Source organism: Thermobia domestica, chromosome 15 (genome assembly GCF_964235325.1).
Source record: "Thermobia domestica chromosome 15, izTheDome1.hap1.1, whole genome shotgun sequence".
NCBI lineage: Eukaryota > Metazoa > Arthropoda > Insecta > Zygentoma > Lepismatidae > Thermobia > Thermobia domestica.
In genome coordinates this window covers 70,981,645-71,006,122 of record NC_137468.1, presented here as the reverse complement: position 1 = coordinate 71,006,122, position 24,478 = coordinate 70,981,645, and the positions used below count along the sequence as shown (strand labels likewise).

General features: G+C 34.7%; 1 protein-coding gene across 1 annotated transcript in view; it reads left to right on the top strand.

Annotated features, from left to right (window-relative positions):
- Mlh1 (DNA mismatch repair ATPase Mlh1) overlaps positions 1-23,124 on the top strand; it is a 49,226-nt gene extending 26,102 nt beyond the window's left edge. Inside the window, exons 5-11 of the mRNA XM_081739816.1 lie at positions 1,077-1,303; positions 3,066-3,430; positions 6,232-6,405; positions 10,688-10,751; positions 14,420-14,618; positions 18,365-18,558; positions 21,297-23,124. Coding sequence (XP_081595942.1) covers positions 1,077-1,303; positions 3,066-3,430; positions 6,232-6,405; positions 10,688-10,751; positions 14,420-14,618; positions 18,365-18,558; positions 21,297-21,461 — 1,388 coding nt within the window. The 3' untranslated portion in view covers positions 21,462-23,124. The remainder of the gene's footprint in view (positions 1-1,076; positions 1,304-3,065; positions 3,431-6,231; positions 6,406-10,687; positions 10,752-14,419; positions 14,619-18,364; positions 18,559-21,296) is intronic.
- Positions 23,125-24,478: the final 1,354 nt, after the last annotated feature.

The window sequence follows — 24,478 nt, the reverse complement described above, 5'->3', positions numbered from 1 at the left end:
TAATTATTTATAAACAATATTAAAAATACGTTCGATTGCGATCTTTACCACCTTAGTACCATCCATGAGAGAAAGTAACGTACCCATAATATTTTTCAAGTTTTTCTTTTGTTTCCGTAATAGTTTTCCTCAAAAAATAGTGCTTAACGATAACAAAATCAAACTTAATATTCCACCTAAATAAATAAATAAATAAAAGTTACTCTTGAGGCAAATAAGATTACCTTGTCTTCTCTTAGCTGTGCGTATGTTTAAATAGCTAAAACAAAACTGAGGTACACTTGTGCTATATTGTTCGTGTTTTGTGTTAATATTTGTAATTTTGTGTTAGTATTTAAAAACTTGTCTTATCTACAGGCGAGAGAACAAGAGAAACATTTCTACAAAATTTGAAGGTTCCAGGCGTAATAGTTTCTGAGATCTGTTGATGAGTGATAATGCACGAGGATTTATCCTTAAGCATGCCTCGATCAGACCTATCTCTTAATATATATATATATATATATATATATATTGTCTTTGCACAATTTTTTCTGTTATACATTAATAATATTGTAAAAGTTTGTTTCCTTTTCCATTAGAAAATGCAATGGAGCCTTTCTGGGACTTTGTTCAATAAACAATACCTAGAATTGGTTTAGTAGGTATGCACTGTTCATTTATTAGTACTGTAGTTGTTTGAAACAAAAGCGTAATGCATTGAAAATCAATTCAAATATAGATGAAGTCAGCTAAGTTTATAATTGTAGACTGCGCGGGAGAAACAGGATAAGTCAGAAATTGGCCAAAATGAGATGTGTCAAAATTTGAGATCTATGTGTTGTGTCTTACTCTACCTCCGGTTAACTTGGTATAAGTCAATTCTAAACATAAAGTGAATAATTGCGTCTTGGTACTGTTAGTATAACTGATTCGTAGTTATGCGTGGTAAAATAAAAAATCGCCTCCTGAAAATCTGTTTTTTTGACATACTGTTTCTCCCGCGCAATCTAGAATTTTACCTTGTTTTTAAAAATTGCCTTTGCTCCAAGACTTTGCAAAGTACATATTAAGGCTTTTCTTTTTTCTTTCTTTAGCATTGAGGAAAGCCATTGAATTAGTATATTCCTTTTACTTACCGAAAGGTAGTCATCCTTTCTTATATTTGAGCTTAGAGATAGCTCCTCAAAATGTAGATGTCAATGTACATCCTACGAAGCATGAAGTTCATTTTTTACATGAAGATAGCATAATAGAAAAAATTAAAGAAGCTGTAGAAGCCAGGTTGCTCAATTGCAATGCTTCTAGGATATTCTATACGCAGGTATGTTTTTTGTTATCGTAAGAGGCGCAGTAAATATTTAATTTGTTAATAAATAGGTAGTTGATAGACATGGTGGAATGAATAATGTCGGTGTGGTTTTCGTCAATGGAACATTAAGAACATTGTAGATGGATCTTCCTTGTATCTGCTTTGATTTATATTTCTCAGATAAGATAGTCTTTGGCTTTAAGCCATTTCTGGAGAACAAAGCTGTGAGTTGGATTGTAGAATGTGTCGTGTAGACTCAAAGGTAAATAAGGAATATGTTCATAGGTTTAGTTACTTATTTAATTTATATATAATTCAAATGGTTATACTATTAATCATTAATTCTTGTTATCTCCATCAGTGTATGGGACATAACGAAGAAATCTAAAAACTAATTGGTTAAATAGACAAACATATTCCTATAATTTGAAGAGTCATTTTCACAATACTAACAGCGGCAGCTAATGTACCCAGTGCATTAAGGAGCCGCGGTGGCTCAGTAGTAGAGAGTTCACCTCTTGTGCATGGGGTCCTTGGTTCGATTCCCGCTCGCGCCAAGTGAACTTTGTGGTGGACAAACACCGTGTGCGTGGGTTTTCTCGGGGTTGTCCCGTTTCCTCCCACTTTCTTCATTCCACCATTTCATTCATTTTTCATCATCACCGTCTTCTTTAGCCTAACCGTTAATGGCTGTGCTTATTGTGAAACTCTGCGTATGTATTGTTCTTCATTCATTTATTTTTTGGTATTACAATTCAGCAAATACGCCAGTTTAATACTTTTTTCGGAGTGTAAGATTCCTGTTCAGCACCGAGGCTGTGAGATACATGGATTAATGTGGAATATGAACCACATGATCTCTCACCAGGAATCGAGTGCTATTATCCCACTCGAAAGGCGGCAGCGTTAAGCATTTACCATGTACGAGATAGTAAAGTACATGCTTCGAGATGTCACTTTCACTAATCTATTACCGTGATAGAAGCCGACAGCTCAAGGAAATCAAATTGTGAAAATTGACGAGGATCGAGGAGGAGAATCAAACACAAGGACCGTTTAATCAACTAGCAGGAGAAATTGGAATTTCCCTAAACCTGCCGTATGAAATTTCTTGAATAAATAATAGGCTATTTCTCCATCCTCTATGTAAACCATTCTATTAGTGACCCATTTTGGGCTGCCTTTTTGTTTTGACTTCCTGATTGTTTAAATAGATCTGGAGACTTGATTTCAGGAGCAGATTGACCGAGTCAGAGAAAGAAGAAAATAGTGATACTGGTGTGGAAGACAGAGTAATTGCCAGGAAAGAACAAAAACCAGGAATTTGGAGGTGAAGAAGAACTTAGCTCGGTCAGGAAACATACTAGAGAACCAAAGATGATCACTTATGGAGCCCTAATCATCCGTTTGTCTGTATGAGCCGTCTAGTCATTCTGAATCCAAGTGAGACAACATCCTGAAAGCAATTGTCGTACAGGAAGTCATTTGAAGACAAATAAGGCACTGGGCTTGAGAAAGTACAGTACTGGTTATCCTCATTCTTCTTCCTTTCTATCTTTGGTCTGTTTATCGATGCGAAGTCTTTCGGTTCGTTTCGCATTCTAGACATAGATCCTTGTTACCTTTGTTTAGTTGTAAGTCGTAGCATAAGGAATGTCCACACGTTATCCTCATACGGAACCGATATTCCATGATGCACAGTTTTGTAATTTGTTCCTTTGACCTTTTCATTTTGCTAATATCATTCTGTGTATTTTCATTTAATCTTTCTAAGGCTTTGCTTCCTGGAGCCGTAGCACCATCAGAGTCTTCTTCGCAAAAGGATAAAGATAAGAAACCCTTACCTCAGTATATGGTACGTACAGATCATAGGGATCAGAAACTGGACAAATTTTTTGGACCAACTACATCGAAAACTGGTAACGATTCGTTTGACAACACGATTGCTGATGATGATGATTTTGCAGATAAGACTAACGAAAATAACAAAAATACGATAGCTGATAACAGCGAAAATATAGTGGAAAGGCAATGTGCGAATGAGAAAACACGCGATGAAATTAAACAAAAAGAGGGGAAGGAATCCAAATCATGTGATGGAGGAGATGTTAAAGGAGCTAGTTCAACTACATCGAAAAGGTAAGCTACATAACTTGAACGTTCAGCAAAATAATGGGTTCCATCCACTTCAATATCTCATTTGCAATTTCCTTATTCATTCTTAACTCATATCCCTACCATATAACGATATATAAATCGGTACAATCCACACCTTGAAATGTTTTAGTAAGGTTCATACCTCACCGAAAGATCCAAATGGTTCACTTCGAAACCTGTAAGGGATTTTTACGTTGCTTGAAAAATCACATTATCAGTAACATTCGGGTATTGTAAAAACGATTTAAACTCTGGTATCTTCTCATTGACTTTGAATGTACTTCTTTAGGAATACTATTCAAGAATTAATGAAACGCCATTTTGAACTTCATCTTATTCAAACTCAAGAATAAGAAATTAACACATTTTACATATATGCCAAAACATCCTAACCTTACCAAAACATTCAGATGAAAGAAATGATTATTTTGATTACAGTTACTGTTATATTTCTGCTGATTAAAGCGATTGTTTATTTCCAACGCCAAAAACTATTTTGATTAACAAACATATATACCCTACTTCGTGCATAGTAATTATTAATGAATGTCATATTTGACTAGGCATAAATATTTTTTTTTCCTTTCGGTGCTCCAATGAGTACAAACTTGATTAATAAAAGTAGATATTTTTATTAACTGAAGGATTCAAATGTTAAAACGTCGTACCGACGCTACGCTCCAATGACCTCTTTTCTTCTTCATCGTGCGTCTATTTTAGGAAGATTTTTTTTTTAACTTTTATTATATGCATCCTATTATGTCATAAAATAGTAATAAACTTTATTAAGTTTTTTTATGTAAATTACCTACGTATGTCAGTTATTGTGTTTCTTAATTGGTCGTATAAAAACATCTGATTATTATTTTGTATCATTTACTTAATAAATTTTAGAAATTTAATCAAAATAAACTGTGGCAGGCCGGGTTGGTTGTGCTCGCGGGGCCTTAGTTTAAACACCCTGTCTTAAAGGGAGGTTATTAGGACTTTATTAATACTGGTCAGATTTTCGCGGACATGGATTCTAATGCATTATTCATCACATGTGTTTCGTATAGTGGCATGAACAAATGTAGAGGGTTTTCTAAAACGAAGATTAGAAAATATTCGAAATGAATATGTGAATGTATACAGTACCGGGATTCTACAATATACTTCACAGCACTAAATTGCGGATATTTAAGTCTAAATGTCTAAGATGTGCAAGACGCGTCACTCGCGTGGGTAACTTGTGCAGGATGCATAGAATTTCAGTTGGGAAGTTCTAGAAAAGACAGCTATGAGTAGTCTAAGAAAATAGGAAGTTAGTATAAAGCAGGATCGTGGAAAAGTGAGTAATAATAAACCTGATCAGATTGAGTTGACAGAGAATAGGTTCCAATGGTGAACTTTTGTTTCTGCGGCATTGAACCTTCGGCGTTTTTTAATTCATGAAGTTAATTTGTGTGTGTTCTGTAAGTTCGTGAAATCTCATGTCTATGCAACTTGTTTCTTTTGACGTTACTTACTGACTCCTTGTTATAATAATTTTTGGATCTCACGATTCGCACTTTTAAAGTAATAACTGTATTACATCTCACTGGGCTGGCTTTGCTCTTTCATATCCAATATTGTATACCAGCTATGCAATAGCTTGGCGTTGGAAGTAAATTTATTCACACACCCTTTATATCTATGATGAGAAAATAACTGTTTGTAGTTGTGTGAAATACTTGAAATATGTTTGAAAATTAATTTCAGTTTAAAGAAACACTTCGATTTTACAACTTTCGTGAAGTATGGTGGAACCATTAACGCCAACGCTTATTGCCAAACTACTAAAATAGTTGCACCCACTAAAAACAAGCGAGCGGTAGAGTTGTTTCCATTCACGTGTATTGTATGAGTTTTATCAGGATTCTTCCGTTTCCTCTTGGGGGTGCAGTGGCTCAGTGATAGAGCGTTCACCTCTGGTATTTGGTGTCCCGGGTTCGGTCCCAGCCCTCGCCAAGTGAACTTTGTGGTGAACAAACACGGTGCTCGTGGATTTTCTCGGGGTTCTCCCGTTTCCTCCCACTTTCTTCATTCCACCACTTCATTTATCTCTCATCATCACCGTCTCCTTTAGCCTAACCGGCATAACCGTAGGACGTAAAACTCAAAGATTTCATTTCATTTTTTCTTCCGTTTCCTCCCACTTCATTCGTTCCACCATTTTATTCATTTTCATCATCACCGTCTTCTTTGGCCTACATGGCATAATCGTGGAACGTAATACTAAAAGATTTCGTTTTTCCCCTTTTTTTTCATTCAGTCATTCATTTACGCATTGGTTTTCCATAAGGCCTACGCAAAGACTCCTTACTGGCTGGAAAAAAAATTATCATCACCCTAATAACCAGAACTCGCTGTCTCTGATATTTATCTCGTTTTTCACTGAAAGTTTTCCTTTGTGGCCAGACTTTTGAAAATAATGATGAAGGTCAAAGAAGCCGTTTCCACTTTGTTATCATTACAGACGACATCATTCTTTGATATGGGAGTATAAAATACAGTATCTCGGTATGGTAAGTGTCTGGGAATTATGGTGAAACGTAATCCAAGATTTGTACCTCAATGTACAATAAAGTATTCTGCTTCATTACATTTATTTTTATTTATTTATCTGCAGTTAAGTAGATTCACACGCCTGAAATGTTTGTTATTCTTTATCCTTCACAGAGGAAAGAGTAGTTTCTCCATAAGTTACTTCAAAGTAGTAAAATAAGATTACTGTATTTTCAACGTTTTATTCTTTCTTACAGGAGAGAGATTAAACTGACGAGCTTATTAGAGCTCAGAAAATCTGTAGAAGATAAATGCCACCTAGGGTTACGCAGTATACTGAAAAACCATACTTTCGTTGGTTGCGCAAAGCGAGAATATTCTCTAATACAGCATGAAACAAAGTTGTACCTGTGTAATACAACACGACTTAGGTAAGTAAATAATAATTAGATAGAAAGTACGTAACTGTTCTAATAGTTGTATCAGTGGTAAAGAAAGACAACTAGTGTCCTTGTAAAGTTAAAAAGTAATAAATAAATAAATAAAAATCGTTCTCCTTCATATCTAGTTTTCAAAATTGCATGAAATAAATCATGTTCAATACTTCTTTCGAGTTTGCTCGCGTTGCAGTGTGTTTAACCAAAGAAGGTTATAAACTTGTTCTTGAGGAGTCACCTTACGAATTTTTAAGGATTCGATGAAGTAAGAAAAGGCTTTGGAAAGTGAAATCTTTTATTGATCGTAAACGATGTATGGGGACGCATGTTTGAAACAAAGTATAATGTTCAAGTGGTGTGCCAAGTTCCGGAACGGTCATGTCGGTTTTCCCATGATCTGGGTAAGTACTTGTAACCAATCAGGGAAAGATTGCCACGGTAGACATTGACGCGAAGTACAATCCATGTATAACCATACATCAGCTATTAACTTCAATTCTGCTTCGTTCACACCATCCACAGAGAACTGGGATGTCGGAAAGTGTGTGCCCACCTCACCGACATACAGAAAGCTGTACAGATGGAAATATGTCTGGAAAATCTCAGCCGATATCACAAAGATTGATATTTCTTGTAATAAATCGTGACTGACAATGAATCTCGGTTTTACAGTTTTAGGCCTCCATCAAAGATGAATCAAATTAGCACACGTCAGGAATTGAAACATTGTGTATCATTAAGACCAAAGGGAACTCCATGACTAAATGTTTAGCTATGCACCTTCGGACTGGTAGACTTGGGTTCGATTCTCAATGGAAGGTCATGGAGTTCGGATGGCACGTAGCTGTATTATTCTATATGCTATATAACCGTGATGATAAAAATGGTCGCTAAACTCCAAATCAATGTAGCAAAACCAAAGTAAACAAGTTATCTTTTCATTTCGGCTGAGAAGGTCCGAATTGACCATGTTATTTGATGTTATGTGATACCTAACAAATTCCGAAGGGCAATCAAAAACAAACGGCCGAGAAAACAGTCAGGAAGGATACTTATGCTCCATTATAACGCATGTCCACATGCTGTCAGCACAATGATAGTCATTCTGCATTGTTTTCCTTGGCCCTTGTGGATCATTCAGTTTGTAACCTCGTTCTATCCGCGTGCTTCTGCCACTTCTCCGGCCGTTAAAAAGTGCCTTGAACGTACTTTACCCTTACACTGCCTCCGATGAAAGCAGTTCTTGATCGCACGGAAGAGTGATTCAATCAGCAACTTGCGTCCTTCTTTGTGGAAAGTGTAGAGAAATGTGTTAACATTTGGACAGTTTGCTTGAACAATGAGGATAATTGTCTATTAACTTCTTGAATTGTTATCTGTGTGTTGATGTTGATATCATGTATGTTGTGTACGTTTCAGTTGAACATGCCTTATATTTGTTTCGTATTACAGTTAGTAAGATGTATCTTGATCCACATTTTGACAAAACTCTTGACTGATTTCTATGTATTTTGTGCCAGAATATATACGTGCTAATTCAACAGACTTCTGACTTTAGTCATGTAAGTGACGTCTGTTGATAAGCAACCACTCAAATTATATTGCAGTGTTTTGTTAAGAAGTTTCAACGTCTAGTTGTCATGCATGTGCGATTGTAGCGAAACTTGGTCAATGAGTCTTGGCAAATGCATGCAATAACTTTGGAAAGAGTGCCGAAAATTTTAAGAATAATTCGTACTAATTAGCCAACTAGGTATCAATGACAAAAATGTAAACTTTCTTTAAATAATAAGCCAATTTTTACACTGTATGATTTGTAAGTTCATCGTTAATTTTTATCACATTTTCACTTATGAACTACACAGTTTCTATCACAATTTCACTGTTAACGAAAAAAAAAAATGTTTAAATTTTGTTGCAAATTTAGCAGGTTATTATAGTCAAATCACTTAATCAATATTCTTAAAGGAGAATGTTCATTCTTAGAATTGTCATTTTATCTTGTAATACTACTCAATCAAGTAGTACAAAAGTTAGAATTTTTTAATATTATAAAATCAATCCATTCATCATTTCCTTTTCCTATGTACTGAAGTAACATCATTGTACAGAAATCAAAGCGAAAATTTTGCCAGAGGATAGCACTAATCATCCTACATCAGCCAAGCGCAATTGTCAGGCTGCCTTTGGAATATATTTTACAATTGAAATCTTTATTTTGATAACTTCGCTGCTTCACGTCACATAAATCCCCCTTTTATTTAAGAAGAAGGATACAATCAATTTCTAAGTTGGGCGGTAAACTAATACTTCACGTGAAATGTCTGTTACTTTAATGATTTAAAGAGATTTAATCAAAGTTCACGAATCATCTCCTTCAAGATGAAGAGAAGCAGTTATCTGACTTGGATTCGCAGGCTGTCTCGATCCGTACCTAAGTGATCCTAATACGTGGGTTCCAATACTACTACTATCAAGAAGAGATTTTTAAAACTAGCTGAGTTGCTGATATATATGGTCAAGGTTTTGAAGCGTTATTCTTTCCAAGTTGCATGTGGACAGGATGCATCATCATATTAATTACAACAAATATAACACAACGATCGTCTCACATCACCATCACACAATTTTTACAGGAATATGTAAACCACACAGTATATTTTCAACACAGTCTTACGCTAAAATAAAGTATATATACTCTTTACAAGCGAGGAATGAAGTACAAACGTTAACTTTCGTTCATTTTACTATCCATTTTTGTTATCATCATGTGAAATCCTAGGTTATATATACTTTTTAATGAACATCACATGCCTCTTCATCTTATACTTGTGCTCTTTAACCGAGTTAAAACACACCATATTCTTAGTTGCAAAATTTAAGATCTTATGTGACCCAATGGTGAACTTTGCATTGAACCTTTTTACTAAGGAAATTTCTAACATTCTCTTGTCTTATACATACTATTCGCTAATTGGAATTGTACTGAAATTTCTTTAATTGCACATTTTCCCTTCTTTTCCAAGCTTTATCTGTGTTGACAGCACTGTTCCATCTCATCCTTGTCAGCAGTTGAATCCAGAATACTAAAATCCACAAGCCACATCATCTTCATTGGATGATATATGTTTCTTGCCAGAAAGATTTCTCCACGAGTCGTACTTGTTTGGGAATTTACACTGATATTCATTGTATATGGGACTTAGTAGATAAAATCAACCTGTTTGGTCTGTTTCTGATTAAGATGTGAACGAAAAATAAGCCGAAAGATTTTATTTTGACATTGCATAAGATTAGAACTCGGCGAGTATCTAGATGTAAGGGCGTTCTAAATTCCTCTACTGAAAAGGAAATTTTTAAATATATTGTGCTCACAAAATAACTTGCCTGATCATGTACGATCTTTGAGCATTAACCGTAGGAAAGATTTCTGACATGATTTTTGAATCCAATTTTCTTAAAGATTCTATAATTATAAATATACTAGCTGCATCGACTACCTGGTCAAGGCTCATCCGTATCTAAATAGTAGGTGTTATATGGGTACAAAACCTTCCTAGAATAATGCTCGCCATATCGGAATATTGTAATCATTTGTTCCCTGGTAAATTGCACTCCCTCACATCTTCGAACGTATTAGGTCAAGCCTATCTTGACGTAATTTTCCTATATTTATGGCTATTCCATTATGTCATTCGCCAACGATCCCTAAGGGTTTATGATTCCCTCCAGGGCTATAATGTATCATCATACAAACAGACAGCTGTGTGTTTAGCACGGCGAGCGATTGAAGCTAAATCTTACGTATACTAGAACGGAAGCAATTGTAGTTGTTAGCAAAAGTGAGTAGGAATTGCTTTGGCCCATAACTTCGAAATGAAAACATTTCTTTGAGTTTGCGTGTTTGTAGCATAAAGAGACCGTCACTTCAATTAGCACATTTACACCGAAGATTTTGAAAATAAAAATATCAAACTGACTAAGAAATGCATTTGCCTCTGATAAATATTCTTTTCCCCTATATTTTTCAGATTTGTGGTCTGTTTTCTGTGAATCAAAGTTTAATTTCATACAGAAGAGTTTTTCTTTAATTGGTCACGTCATTTAAGTATTGTGGAGGTCGTATATAATTTTTAATTATTCGGGAAATACCTGTATCTTAGACTAAGTTTAATCAGACAAATAATCAACTTTTCATCGAATGCTATTTCAGTTTTTTTTCTTGTAATATTTTTATTATTTCAATGTATAAATGTTTTTTGTTTATTTGTTTCAGTGAAGAACTGTTTTATCAGATTATGTTGTATGACTTCGCCAACTTCGGATTAGTAAAGTTTTCAGTAAGTATTGTTTTCGTGTGTATAAATCCTTCGCATCACGATGGTTTTACTGTCATTTATTCGACCTCGAGACTTTAATATGAAAACCTAAACCGTTAACCACATACAGATCAGGGCTTTGTGTATAATTTAGTACTGTAATTTTGAATAAGCTGCAGTAAACATTAATTATTAATTAATTAAATAAAGCGTAATTATGTTCTTCTATCATGTACTCAGAAAAGTATCTTACTGTAAAGTTATTTAGAGTGCTATACTTGTAAAAATATATGAGAATTCGTGTATTGAATATCTGTTTTCATTCTTGAAAAATCATAATCTTATTATCTAAAAGTAAAGATGAATGAGTTTTACTTAAAAAATAAATAGTAAATAAATAAATTGATTAAACTAAACTGTTGTAATTGACTGTTTGTGTTTTTGTACGATGTTCCCTTTCCTTGAGATTACATGCTATGTTGAATGTATCACTGACTAGTGACACCGAACCTACTGGGCCCGTATGGGCTCGTCATCAACAGTCACCGATACACTCACCAAGCCAATCATCTACGGAAAATAGAACTCAAATCTGGCCCGAAATATAAAGCTTCCAAACTCTCTTCCATCTCGACTCACAGTCCGATATCGAGGCCTGCAGTTCATCATCCACATCCCATCCGGAAATAGGTTGTGAACCACGACTACAGACACAGGACATCGACCTACGAGTGGAGCTGGCAATGAGCACAATGAAGATCTTAATGTTGTCTGTGAAAGCCCTATCTGAATCTTTAAAAAAAAAATCTTGAAACAGAATTTTGTAACTTAAAAAAAAAAATCCAAACTGAGATTTTGATAGAAACTGATAAAATGAGAAATTTTCTACAGATTCGGTTGTTTTCAACCCCGGTCACACTAAGGAAAGTCTCTTCCCTGAATTTCACGGCTATTCCATTTCCCCAGTAAACTTATTCTGTACGTACTGCTCTTTGCTTTGATCATGCTTCGCATGCATACCAAAAACATCAACTCCATATTTCTATTACTTCTTAAAATTACAAGATAATTAGATTCTGTATTCGAAAAGAAAAATGTTTTCACGGCTAGTCACTTTTATTCTTTAAAATATTCATGAATGTATTATTGGACAAAATATTCGATAACAGGAAAATCTTTACATTAAACTGACATACCCATCTAAGAAAAAAAAATTAATATGATCGATTTCAATATCTTTCAGAGCCAAAACATTCTTTACTTTTGCACATATTCCCAAAATATTCATATTCCTTAATATTCATTTAATATTCTTGACTTTCAGAACATTTACATTGAATCGACACGCAAAACAAATGAAAGGACACAATATAAATACACTACACTATTGAAAATAATACTTCACTGCCTACTGTTGTGGTTAGCTACTTTCAATTTCTGTATTTATTTTTTTGGTGCTTAAACTTCTCCGTGCATAGAGATTGTGGCCGGCATAGAGGATTTACGCTCTTCGCGACCTCTCTTACAGCTCGGACCCACTGGGCAATCTAGCACAGGTAAACATTCCCTTACATACTGACATACTTAAACCTAAATCCCTATTCTAACTACACTAACTTAACCTAAACAAGAATATATATAAAGAAAAAAATCACACATATATTTCATGAAGCACCATCCTTATTTTGTATTTATATTTTGTTTCTGTTTCGCTACCACATTCATACCGAAGACGCAGTGGTTACTTGCATTAGTGTCGCTCTGAATATTTTGAGTTTCTTAAAAAAAAAAGAAGAAAAAGGTATTTACTAGTAATTATTAAAAAAAAAAACTGAAATTTCTAAACTTGATGGGTATCAGATTTAAAATATTACGAAGGTTTAGCCTATTGCCGAAAGTTTTCAGTTACCGGCACGCAAAATTCATGTACCCTTGCACTTAACTGTAGCCGTGAATCTGACACTTACTTACAAAAAATCAACGTTTAGAATCATTTTGTTTCAAAACCAAAGAAAACATGCCAAAATAAATAAAACTTAATTTCGAGCAGTGTTACCGAAAATGAATACTTTCAAGATTTTTGGGGAATCTAAAACATCTTTCTTCACTGGGGGAAAATGTGTGTGTGGTACACACATTTTCTTGAGGTTACGACAATCGCTCTGTGCTGAGAATCTAGCTTTCTTCCCCCCCCCCCCATCGAATGAAATCACGATGTCACATTGCCCTAATCTGCATGTGTGCGGCGTTGAGGGAAACTTTACTTACTTAACACTTCATGTTTCGGATTTCACACGTACACCAGAAAATATAATCACACATATCTGTTTTCTCGAGACAAGGAAATTTTAAAGATGCCAAATACCTGGAGTGAGTTTCACTTTCACTGGTTCTTACTTACGTGAGTCTGCTTCTTAAACAGCGACTGAACGGATATATTAAAAAAAAAGTTTCCTGACGAATTACGCCACTTGAGTCTTCTGGGAGACTCTTAATTTGTGGTCCCAAAACAATTTCGGATACTAACTACTGTAGCACCGATCCGGAAAAAGCCATCGAGCATCACTTAACTTCTTCTTCTTCGATGCCTGCACAACGACTCAATGTTTACTCTCCGTCACCGTCTCCTCCGGTTTTTCCTACGTCCTCTCGCTGACCGAGAACGTAAAATTTGCCAACGAGCTCATTCCGTAACAACAGACACCTTCCATGCTATTATCCCTTATGCAAGACGAAATCACTTCACAGTTGGACTATTACTGGTTTAATAATTTTGTTGAAAACACCAAACACAGCACGTTTATCTCTGCTGACAACTTCTAATACTCGCCAAGACGAAGAATTTATCACAGTTTAACGTAACAACAAATTATTCCACAATTTCTGCAGACGCTGAACACTGCACGTCTGTCTCCTGAAATGGCTGACGCCGTAAGACAAAGAGTTACATGAAGATGATCCCTAATTGGAAGATAATCGTGACGTAACTATCGGATGATAGGCTTCTGTGCGAAGATCAAAGAAAACCGAAATCTCAGCCGCAGCTGTGATTGTGGATTATCCAATCAAATAATTTACTTCGAAACAAAGAGATGCACCAAGAAGAAATTATGGCTGACTTTCTTAATTTGGAATTTTGAAGAAGATTTTTCGAAATAAAATTTTTTAGCTTTCTTGTGAAGATTCCCTATGCCGAAATATGAATAGAAATAAACTGAAAACCATTGAAAAAGCTGGAATATACACTTATTTGTCTAAAATAATGATATATTCTTGGATAAATACGTAAAATATACAAACTATAATTAATAATCATGTAATCTTCATATAATATCCATTGAAACGATTTATTTCACTAAAATTACACAAAATCTTCGACCTACGGTTTTCCTACTATAAAATAAAAAGTTTCTCTTACATTCTAAATAAAATTTTAAAATTTCCCTTCCAAAATACAAGGTGCTCAAAAGCACCGGGCCATGTTACGTTATGCTGAGCATAAGGTAACATGAGCATGTTTCAAAATGTTAATATCCTGATTGTATTTTGTCATTTTTTTTAAAGTAGTAAAATTTAATGCAATGTAATTCCGTGATTTTTTTTATTTTTTATTTTATTTATTTATTTATTTTATTTATTTATTTATTTATTTTTTTTTTTTTTTTGTTAAATGTTAAAATTAATTTCAGGAGCCAATATCCCTATACGAAGTGGCATTACTAGCTTTAAATTTAGAAGAAGCTGGCTGGACTGAAGAAAATGGACCCAAAGAAGAGCTGGCAAAATCTGTCGCCGAACTGTTACAAAGTAAAGCAGAAATGTTGGATGATTATTTTTCTATAGAGATAGATAAGGAAGGGAATCTTAGGGCTATTCCTTTGCTTTTAGGTAGGTACTAGCTGATGTATTAAACATTAACATGGATTTCAAATTTACAGCTTAATGGAAACAACTATTTTAGAATCTAACAGTAAAGTATATGTGCTATACTTTAAAAAAAAAAAAAATAAATAAATAAATTAAAAAAATAAAAAATAATAGTTTGGTTCCAATATAACTTAAGATTAACAACTAAGCAAAATACTGTTATAAATGAGCTTCAGATTTATACATATATTTCAAAATGTTATATAGGGTTATTCAAAAAGCGCGCCGGTTTTGTTACATCAAATTATGAACTTTATTTTTTCAGAACACATTAAAAAAATTCATAAACATGTTCATTACACATTCCGATTTCAGGTATGGTGAATGACGCCGAGCATATGACCTGCGCTGGCACGCAATAACTCTGTTCGTGGAATTCGCTATGACTGCCTGTCACCGCAGTGTTTTGCTCAGAACGACCACTACATTGACGGCCAGGACTTTTAATGTTCACTGTTGAACCCGTTTCAATGAACTTCTTCATAAATCTGCGAACTCTTGATTCGTTCGGTGCCTTATTTCAGCCTAGAAGCGCACGAAGTCTCCTGACAGTTGCTGCATAACTTTCTCTGTTCTGATGAAAAGTTTTCACAATTAGCACACGTTGCGCTATAGTAAACTGCTCCATAGCTAGACACAGATTGAAGAAATGCAAGAAATTCAGGCTACAATCGGAATGTTTGTGGGTAGAGCAACAATACAAAACAATGTTGCCGAGCAATCAAGAAACAAAAATTTGCCAGACGATCCAAAACTGGCACGCTTTTTGAATAATCTTATATTTGACGCACGTAATTCGGAGATACATTTTGTTTCAGTGAAACAATGTTTCACTCTTTCTATTTCTTTAATGTTGTAATTTGAGTTTGTACTCGCTTTTAACTCAACGCACAGCTATTTATTAGTTTGAAATGAGTGTGTTACGATATTTGAACCAAAATTATGGATAGACGTTTTGTAATTCTTTTTAGCTACTAAATCTTGTCAAAATATGAAACTTAGGGAGTGTTTTACAAGTTACTTAATGTTGATGCAACTCTTCGTTTAGCATCTGTCATGCTTTCAAATCTAATTGGACTTAAAAAACACTCTACAGCATCTTCAGGTAAATAAGCTTGCATGAAAGATTTCAAAGGAACGTCCGTTTTACTTGATTTAGAACTCGATTAAAACAAATATAATTACCTTTATTTATTATAATTCTGTCTAGGGATAAGATGATCTTTTGATTTAATTTATTTGTATATTTTTAGTGTAACTGAGTGTTCGTATAACGACCCAAAGTCTAGTAATCAAACTAGTTCGTTTGCGGGATTGTTAGAGAGTGTCTGCACTTTTGACAGAAATATCCATCCATTTTGCAGTGCTATTCTGAAATGAATTGAGAAAAACATACAAAATATTAGTTTGTGTCGGCATTTATTTATTAAGGAACGATAAGTTAGTGGTAGGTAGTTCGCATCTGGTGTGTGAAGAGTCCAAGATAAGGAATGGTGTGAAGGGCAGCATTTGTGCGTAGGTTTTCTTGGAATTTTGGCTCCTCCCAGTACTTCCGTTCCATCAACTCTTTCATAGTAATTTAACTCGGATATATAATTTAGCCCCTTCGGCCCACAGGGCATAAGAACGTGAGATCAAAATAAAGATTTCGTTCCATTTCGCAAGCATTTTTAACATATCTGTTTTAAAACAGTATAAACTCGGCTTTCAGCACTGATATCCATTTATAAAATACATTTTAAAAAATCTATTTTTACCATTTATATTAGCCCGTTTTAAAATAATTGATTAAAGGCTTTCATACATTGTATCAAATAAAGTTTTCTGTTGATACTTGTACTAACCGTATTGTGTTCTTGTAGGGATGTTCCAATACTTACTGACTTCTCATCGATATTTCGGCATAATACAAGAATGCTTATCATCGGAATGTATTTTAAGAGAAATTGTGAAAACTATTTATCTGTACAGGTTGCTTTACCCGTCTTCTGATCAATCTTGAAAAACTTATCTTGCCATAACACATTTGTTTCTTTTCTTTTCTTTTATTTTAAGGATTCTTCGCTTAGTGTACAAAAAGATTTTTATTGCGTTCTGTAGAAAGAACTAAAATGGTAACATTAAATTATATGTCAAATTTTTATGTACAAATTACATAATAGTACACATTTCCATATAGTTTGAAAGATTATTACATAACTTGTAAATATATGTTTGATATATAGTTTAATATTACCATTTTGGTTATTAATATACAGGGTGTTTCAAAACAACGGATCACCGACAACGTTTAGTAGGCGATTCCTGACACCAAGATAAAACAAAAAGTATAGACCAATCTGGGTGCACAAATGCTTCCTTTCGGAGTTACATCCTGCCGAAAACATGAAAAAGTTAACTTTAAAGGTCCATAGCTCCAGACTATGGGACCTACCGTAGTCGGGTCAAGACTTTATTTAGGAACTAGTACGTGCCCTATCCAAATATCCATGTTTCAGAATCCTGCGGTACTTGCACAACAATTTTTATAGAGGCAGTTTGGCCACGGGCATATAATCTGAAGCACTCACCAACTGCCTCTATAAAAATTGTTGCGGAAGTACCGCAGAATTCTGAAACATGGATATTTGGATAGGGCACATACTAGTTCCTAAGTGAAGTCTAGACCCGACTATGGCAGGTCCCATAGTCTGGAGCTATGAACCTTTAAAATTAATTTTTTAATGTTTTCGGCAACCTATAACTCCGAAAGGAAGCATTTGTGCACCCAAGTTTGTCTATACTTTTTGTCTTATCTTGGTGTCAGAAATCATCTTCCAAACGTTGTCGGTGTTGTTTTGAAACACTGGTTTCGTCATTCGATGAAAGACTGGACTACATCGATTCTTAGTAATTAGTTAGGACTATTGCTACTGAAGTGCTATTTCACAATTTAGCTTAAATACATCCGGATGAAAGGCATTCATGTATTATGCCTGGAATTTCGATGAGAAGTCAATAACTATTGGAACATGTCTATAAGAGCATATCAAGGTATTAATTCTGCAAATGTGTTCTATGCGTTCAATTAGTTCTTTACCTCTCTGGTTCAATTAGTTCTTTAGTGCTTTATCTCTGGTTCTTATATGGAGTTTATATATCAGAACATTCTTCGTGTAAATTTGAGTGCAGAAACTAAGAAATCAGTAATAATTTTCTACGTAATAGTACATGTATATACTTTAACTCAGGGTAGTGTGTCTTTAATTTTTAGGCTTCCCCCCCCCCCTCCCTTTATTTGATATTTGCTTCTCAGTCCTACTATGTGTGCGGGAAAGGTACTTGACACAAGCTGATGAATTGTGAATTTATGCTATATGTTTACAAATTATTATAAGTACACTATCGTTTTACTTGGATTCGGTTTGGAATGGAAGTATATACAGTATATTCAGATCCCACGCTAAGCTGTAGTTCACGTTCTATGTAATTTCGGAAAAAGAATGCCTAAATAAGTCACTCGATGGTAGTATAAAGTAGTGTCAGTATATAAAATTTCTTTTTAGAAGATATATTTCTTTCGAAAAATGGAGACAATATTAGTTTGTAATATTTTGTAAAAATAATTAAATTAAATTAAAACGTGTGTAAAAGGAGAATAAATTTCTACGTTATTTAGTTATGAAAATACGAATTAATTAAACAGTTAATGAATCTGCTACTTTTAGAAAAATACATTCCCCAGCTGGAGGGTCTTCCGATGTACGTATTGCGTTTGGCTACTGATGTGGAATGGGATTCTGAGAAAGAGTGTTTTGACACATTATGCCGTGAAACTGCGAAGTTCTATGCAGTTCAGCCTGTTGGAGTGGATGATGATGATGATGACGACTTAGATGCCACTCAAGCCAGCGAAAGTGAGGTAAGTTTTCTCTGAAGTAGTCGAATGACGCAGCTGATGATGATTATGAATTATGATATATCTTATTTCTATAATACAATCGCTTCTATTATTATCGTTATTTAGCACTGTGTTATACAATAGTCTTTCTGTCTCCGGCTGTGACAGCAAGTTCGTGTATGTGAGGATATTGTAAAAGCCAACGTTGCCATATACATGGTGGCCGAAAGCAGGTATACTCCCCTGTATTGATCAAGTATAATATTCTAGCTTATAGGTTTATTTGTTTCGGCTGTTCCGAGCTTAAGATATAAGTAAAAAGACATTAAGAACAAATATAAAAAGAAACTATGGATAACAATAAGAAATTATATAAAATGCAGTGAGCTGATCAGTACGGGACTGTATACCTACTTTTGGGCCACCCTGTGTATTAGATTTCATTATAAAAGTCAACGAAGTTATATATGATTTTCTGCCAAAAGCAAATTAAGTTATATATTAGATTTTATTGTGAAAGCTAACAGAGAGCTTCCTTGTGGCTAAACCCTTAGCGTACGCGCCTTTGGCGTGGAAAACCCGGCTCCGATTCTCGGCGGAAGCACATGTAGTTCAGATCCCAACTTAGGTCCATGTTTCATATAGCCCGCTGCTGAACAGGGCACTAAACTTAAATTCAAATCAAATCAAAAGCTAACGTTGTTATGTATTAGATTTTATTACGCGTGTGTATTTTTTCAACCTTCTGTAATTAAAAGTGTTTTAACCTTGGCTGAATTACATAATTCTAAATTATCACATATATACTTTTTTCTGGAGTGTTTACACATAATCAGTGTCACATAAACGCCGTTAGTCGGTACCTCTCATCAACGTCAAATCTTTCCAATAAGCACTCTCACGAGAATCCTTCAATGTCTGAAAATCATTTGTATACACTAAGGTAAGAATCAGTCAGGATCGTTCAATCAACACCAATGCCTGTTAATTGTCATTAATAGAGAAATCGCCATCTATGAAGAGGGAAGTAGGGCCAACTAGCAACATGTATTAACTAATTCACGTATAATGTGTCTTGCGAATCCGAAGAGGATAATTATATTCGTAGTATAATATGACTCTTTGTGAATCAGAAGTTCTTCATTAGTCTAGCCATTGAAGGCAACAGGAGTGGTTGCCGAAATTATACTAGGATTTTATAACAATCCTTTTGGGATTCCCAGAGCTCACCATAGACAAATTTAGTTAACCTCTCCCCCCGAAAAAGAAGTGCCAGATAGTATCTGTGTGTGCTACTACTTAAGTGTGTCACTTACTTAAGTGGCTGCTGCTGGAACCAGTTGAAAACAAATAATACATAAGACATTACAAAATCCTGGAGGTAATTTCTTTCCCACCATTTCGCAATTGAAAACGGATCAAGGGACAAGCAGTCTGAGTCCTTTATTTTCAAAGCCAGTATTTCGGGAGGTACTCGGGATGGTATTCTGCATATTTGCGTTCATCATCCTGAAAATTTTCCATTTTTCTACTCCATACTTATATTTATTAGATGACTGTCCGGATGTATTTAGGGTCATTGAAATTCGCCAGCAGCCAACTTCTTGATCAAATCTTTCTCTTGAAATAAGTTACATTGTGTCGAAGTTTTAGCTTCCAGTAGATTCAGCCACACACCGCATGTGATCAAGAAGTTGGCTGTACCTGCAAAACGAACTCTCTTTCGGTTATATGGTTAGCGTATGCGTCATCGTCGCAGGAGGCTCCAGATTGATTTCCGGTAGAAGTTAATGTAGTAAAGATCCTACGTCAAGCTGTAGCATCACATCTCGTGTAGCCCTTGTGCTGAAAGTCATTAAACTCAAACCGACAAATTAATCTGCCTAAAAAGCATCAAGTGAAGATGAGTAAAAGACAACTGTCTCTCAAGATTTTGGGCTTCTTTATAAGTGTACATTGCGTAAGTTTTACAAGTTTTTATCAGTTTCGTCTTTATCTCCACTTCGCCTTGAATCAAGCAGAGTATTAAGAAATCGAATAGTATTAAGTAACAACACATGAGTGTTGGGTTAGTTGAAGCCACGTTAGTGGAAGCCGACATATTTTTCTTTCCTTTTTCGAATTTCAGTACTTTTTAAGGTTTATTGGTCACGTTAATTTTACTTGATTTAGGATTCCACTCAAATAGAAACTGCTGTAAGAAAGAAGACTTATCACATATGAATCGTAGAAATTGTGATGGTGGAAATCTTTCTTTCTTTCGCCGCAACAGTTCTTAAAAACAGGACCGGAACTTCCTGGAATTTGAATCTAAGTCCCGCTCTCATCATGAACGCGGTCATTGACTGTTTGGCAATTCTGTAATTTTTGAATTATGTTTATCTTGAAATATAAGACAGGTCTTTCGAAACTAACTAAACAAACCGAAAGAAAAATACTGTTCAACCCCGAGACAACACGGCCGAACATTCAACAACGAAGGATCATGATCTGAAACTAAGCTAATTAATATATTATGAAATACCTTATCTGTCAAGTAATAACCTATCCAATATTTGTCAGTTTTTAGCAGATATTGATGCAAATAGTTGGTGGTAACTTGAATTTTCTAACCCTCTACCTTAACGTCTGATCACAAAAAAGTAGATATAAAACTTCCATCTTAATTTAATATGTGCAATTTTTCAATAATTTTCAATGTTGATTGTTCAATGTTCAAATATTTTCGTTTCCTTTTGTCATATTTACTCTTATTTCAGGTTGTAACGGAACAAAAGAAAACGTCGTACAAGTGGACTGTCGAGCATGTTGTGTTTCCTGCACTGCGTCAAATGCTCTTACCACCGAAGCAATTTTCCGAAGATGCTACATTCCTTCAAATTGCCAGTCTTCCAGATCTTTACAAAGTATTCGAAAGGTGTTAGTGAAAACTATACGTGTTCAGTGGATCTCAAGCTTACATCACTAACTGAAAACAATCGAGCATGTAGTCAGTTCATTGCCATAGAAGTACCTGTATATTGTGTTTGTTCAGGTATTGACTGACATTGTACATCAGGTATATCGGAACTGTGTTTCAGTGAACACTACTGTCAAACAGTGTTTCAGTGAATTGATAATTATTGATGTGCTTAGCAAATTTAGGTACCTTTATTTCCATTGCCATTTTCGAGTCTTGTATTATCTATATTTTTCTATGTTATTTTTTATTTTTGTTATCAGTTAATTTTTATACGTTATTTGCGATATATTCGGAAAATGAAATGTCAGCAATTCTGAACTTACTGTAAAAAATAACGAAATCTCCCGTAAATACCCCACAGTGTGGATATTATGGCACTAGATTTCTTGCGCTTTGTCAATAAAAAATTTCTCCAGTGAACTCCTGTTTGGTCCATATCTTTACATTGTTTATCATAAAAACATATTAAATACTGAATAAACTGATAAACATTGTTACGCATATTAATTGTATGTACAAATCTAGCCCATAATACGTCTACTGCTTGATGAGTATCTTGGACACAAACTGAATGATTAGAATTAAGTTAATTGAAATAATTTCGGAACTAATCTTAGAATGCTAATTGTTGACAATACTCGAAATTCTTATTATTTTTGCACTTTTTTTCCTCTCCGTTAAAGTAAGTTAACGATGAAAGACTATTTATCTGTTTCAATTTGAATAAGTTTTCCCGATTCTGGAGTGTTTGATATTTCTATTGCTTCCTTATGATGTGCAACAGCATTCCAGTGACGCACAGTTAAGTGACTCGATTCCTGAATTTTAACGATGGATATTAAAAGGTAAGCCTTCTCAGGTAGCATTATCTTATTGTTAAATAAAATTTCATATATGATACGCAGTGAAAATATTTTTTTTTTCCTCATGCGCAGATGAATACAGAAAATGAATGCGTTTTATGTGGTGGAAAATACGGTATACTTATTATTTTCTGAAGTGAAACTTCATTAATGTTTGTAAGAATATAAATTTCAACCATTGCATATAGAGTGTTCGCAAAGTCTATACACCAGTGTAAGTGTGTCACGAATCAGATCTATAAGACTTTCCGAACACCCTGTACATAATCTTTAGTTTTACTTGTGTGTTTCAATTTCTTTTTGCCATATTTACAAGCGTAGTAAAAGTCGAAAACTGTTTGTACAAGGTTTGTTTTAGTGTTTTGTATTTCTTTGGCTAAACTTAACGTAAAGTCTATTTGGGAAGTCATTTACATAACGCGCTGACGATTGCTGGGATTTGGATGAAAGGCGACAACGAGAGGGGTGCCATGTAACAGAAACACTTATAAGCCCATTGAACTATTAGATAGGTAGTAGACGCTGTAAAATAGTGTAAGTATTGTGAGCCCGTCGTCTTTACAATGACCCTGGTAAATATACATGAAATTCTAAATGAAAGTGGGGCATTTCTGTCAGAGAGAAGTGTTTGGATGATTTGAAAGGCCTTCGAAGAGAATGGAATGAGTCGGGGGCACAATTGTAAATGGTACCGCTTCAGAGATAATCAGAAATTGCATTAAAATTAAGATCCTGGTGGCTTGTATTTATTTATTAGGGAAAGCCAAAAAATTCGGAATCCTAAGATTTTCTTTTCCGAAACCAGATACTGCGCTTTCCAGATTTTGGGTAAAATACGTATTTATAAACAATTCGCATGTAAAGTCGTAGTTAATCTTCAATATAACCGGCCGAGAGAGAACTCAGAAGACTACCTGTACGAAGAGAGATCAACGAAGAGATTAAAGAACAGCTTATATGGCCAACAGCATTGCCACGTTTTGATCTAGTCCAGGTTTGTTTTTGTAAATTCATTCTGAAAATTTTAAATAGTTATTTATAGTATCAAAGATTCTTATCTGAGCCAAATATAATGTCAGTTGATTAATTGTTGCTTTTTTTCCACTCATATGCAGACACTAAGAGGAAATTCACACCGATTTCCTCCATCGTGTATCTTTCGTGTGCTGCAACAGGTTTTTTACAATACTGTGTTTGTCTTCATGACTCTTTCAGTGTGTTACAAATAGTAACACCAACCAGACAGTTTGATACTATTCGTTCTTCGGTGCATGGTTCTTTAGTCAAATCGGACGCCGGCTTTCATTCGGTTCTTTTATTTACAAGAATTAGTATATATTTTCAGCTAAATGTATGTTGAATAGTTAACTACTTTTGTAATTATTTCGTGACTTTATAGAAATGTGTTATAGTGGCCGGAGTTCAAATCTAATGAACATTGTGTATCAGCATATTTACTATTTCCCCAACCAACCCTTATGCTATAACAAAAATTCAGCAGGATGAAACGTATGGAATAATTAAAAAAAAATAGACTATTGAATTTTTAGTGTATTTCCATATGTCCATGTCGTATATTGAATTTTTAGATTATTTAAGGAAGATAAGAGTCAAACAAGTTCTTGACTGTGCAACATATATTGTATGAAGAGTTTGATTTTCAAAAATGATTTGTGTTTTCCACGAGACGAGAAGTACATTCTCAAATTCAAGAGAGATGAGAAATTTCTCGTGAGCAACACTAATTTACTCACCCACGTTTTAGATCTCAGACTGTTTAATATTGCATGACTTATACTACAGGGTTAGCATAAATGATACATTCATTTTGAAAGGCTATATTTTCAAAAGTATTACATGTTCACACATGAAAGATATATGAAAAGAACCACAAACTCACCAAGGTTATACACCCTCTGCAAATGATCAATGTGTACTTTTGGTGTCACGACACACGTCGATACGACGTCTTTTTGTTTCTTGGTTTCCCTCCATTTTCGACACGTACTAACCTCGTACTGGCACACCCGATCGGAAAGATAATGGCTGCCACCTGGAATACACAAGACAAACTTGGTGAGTTTGTGGCTCCTTTCATATATCTTTCATGTGTGAA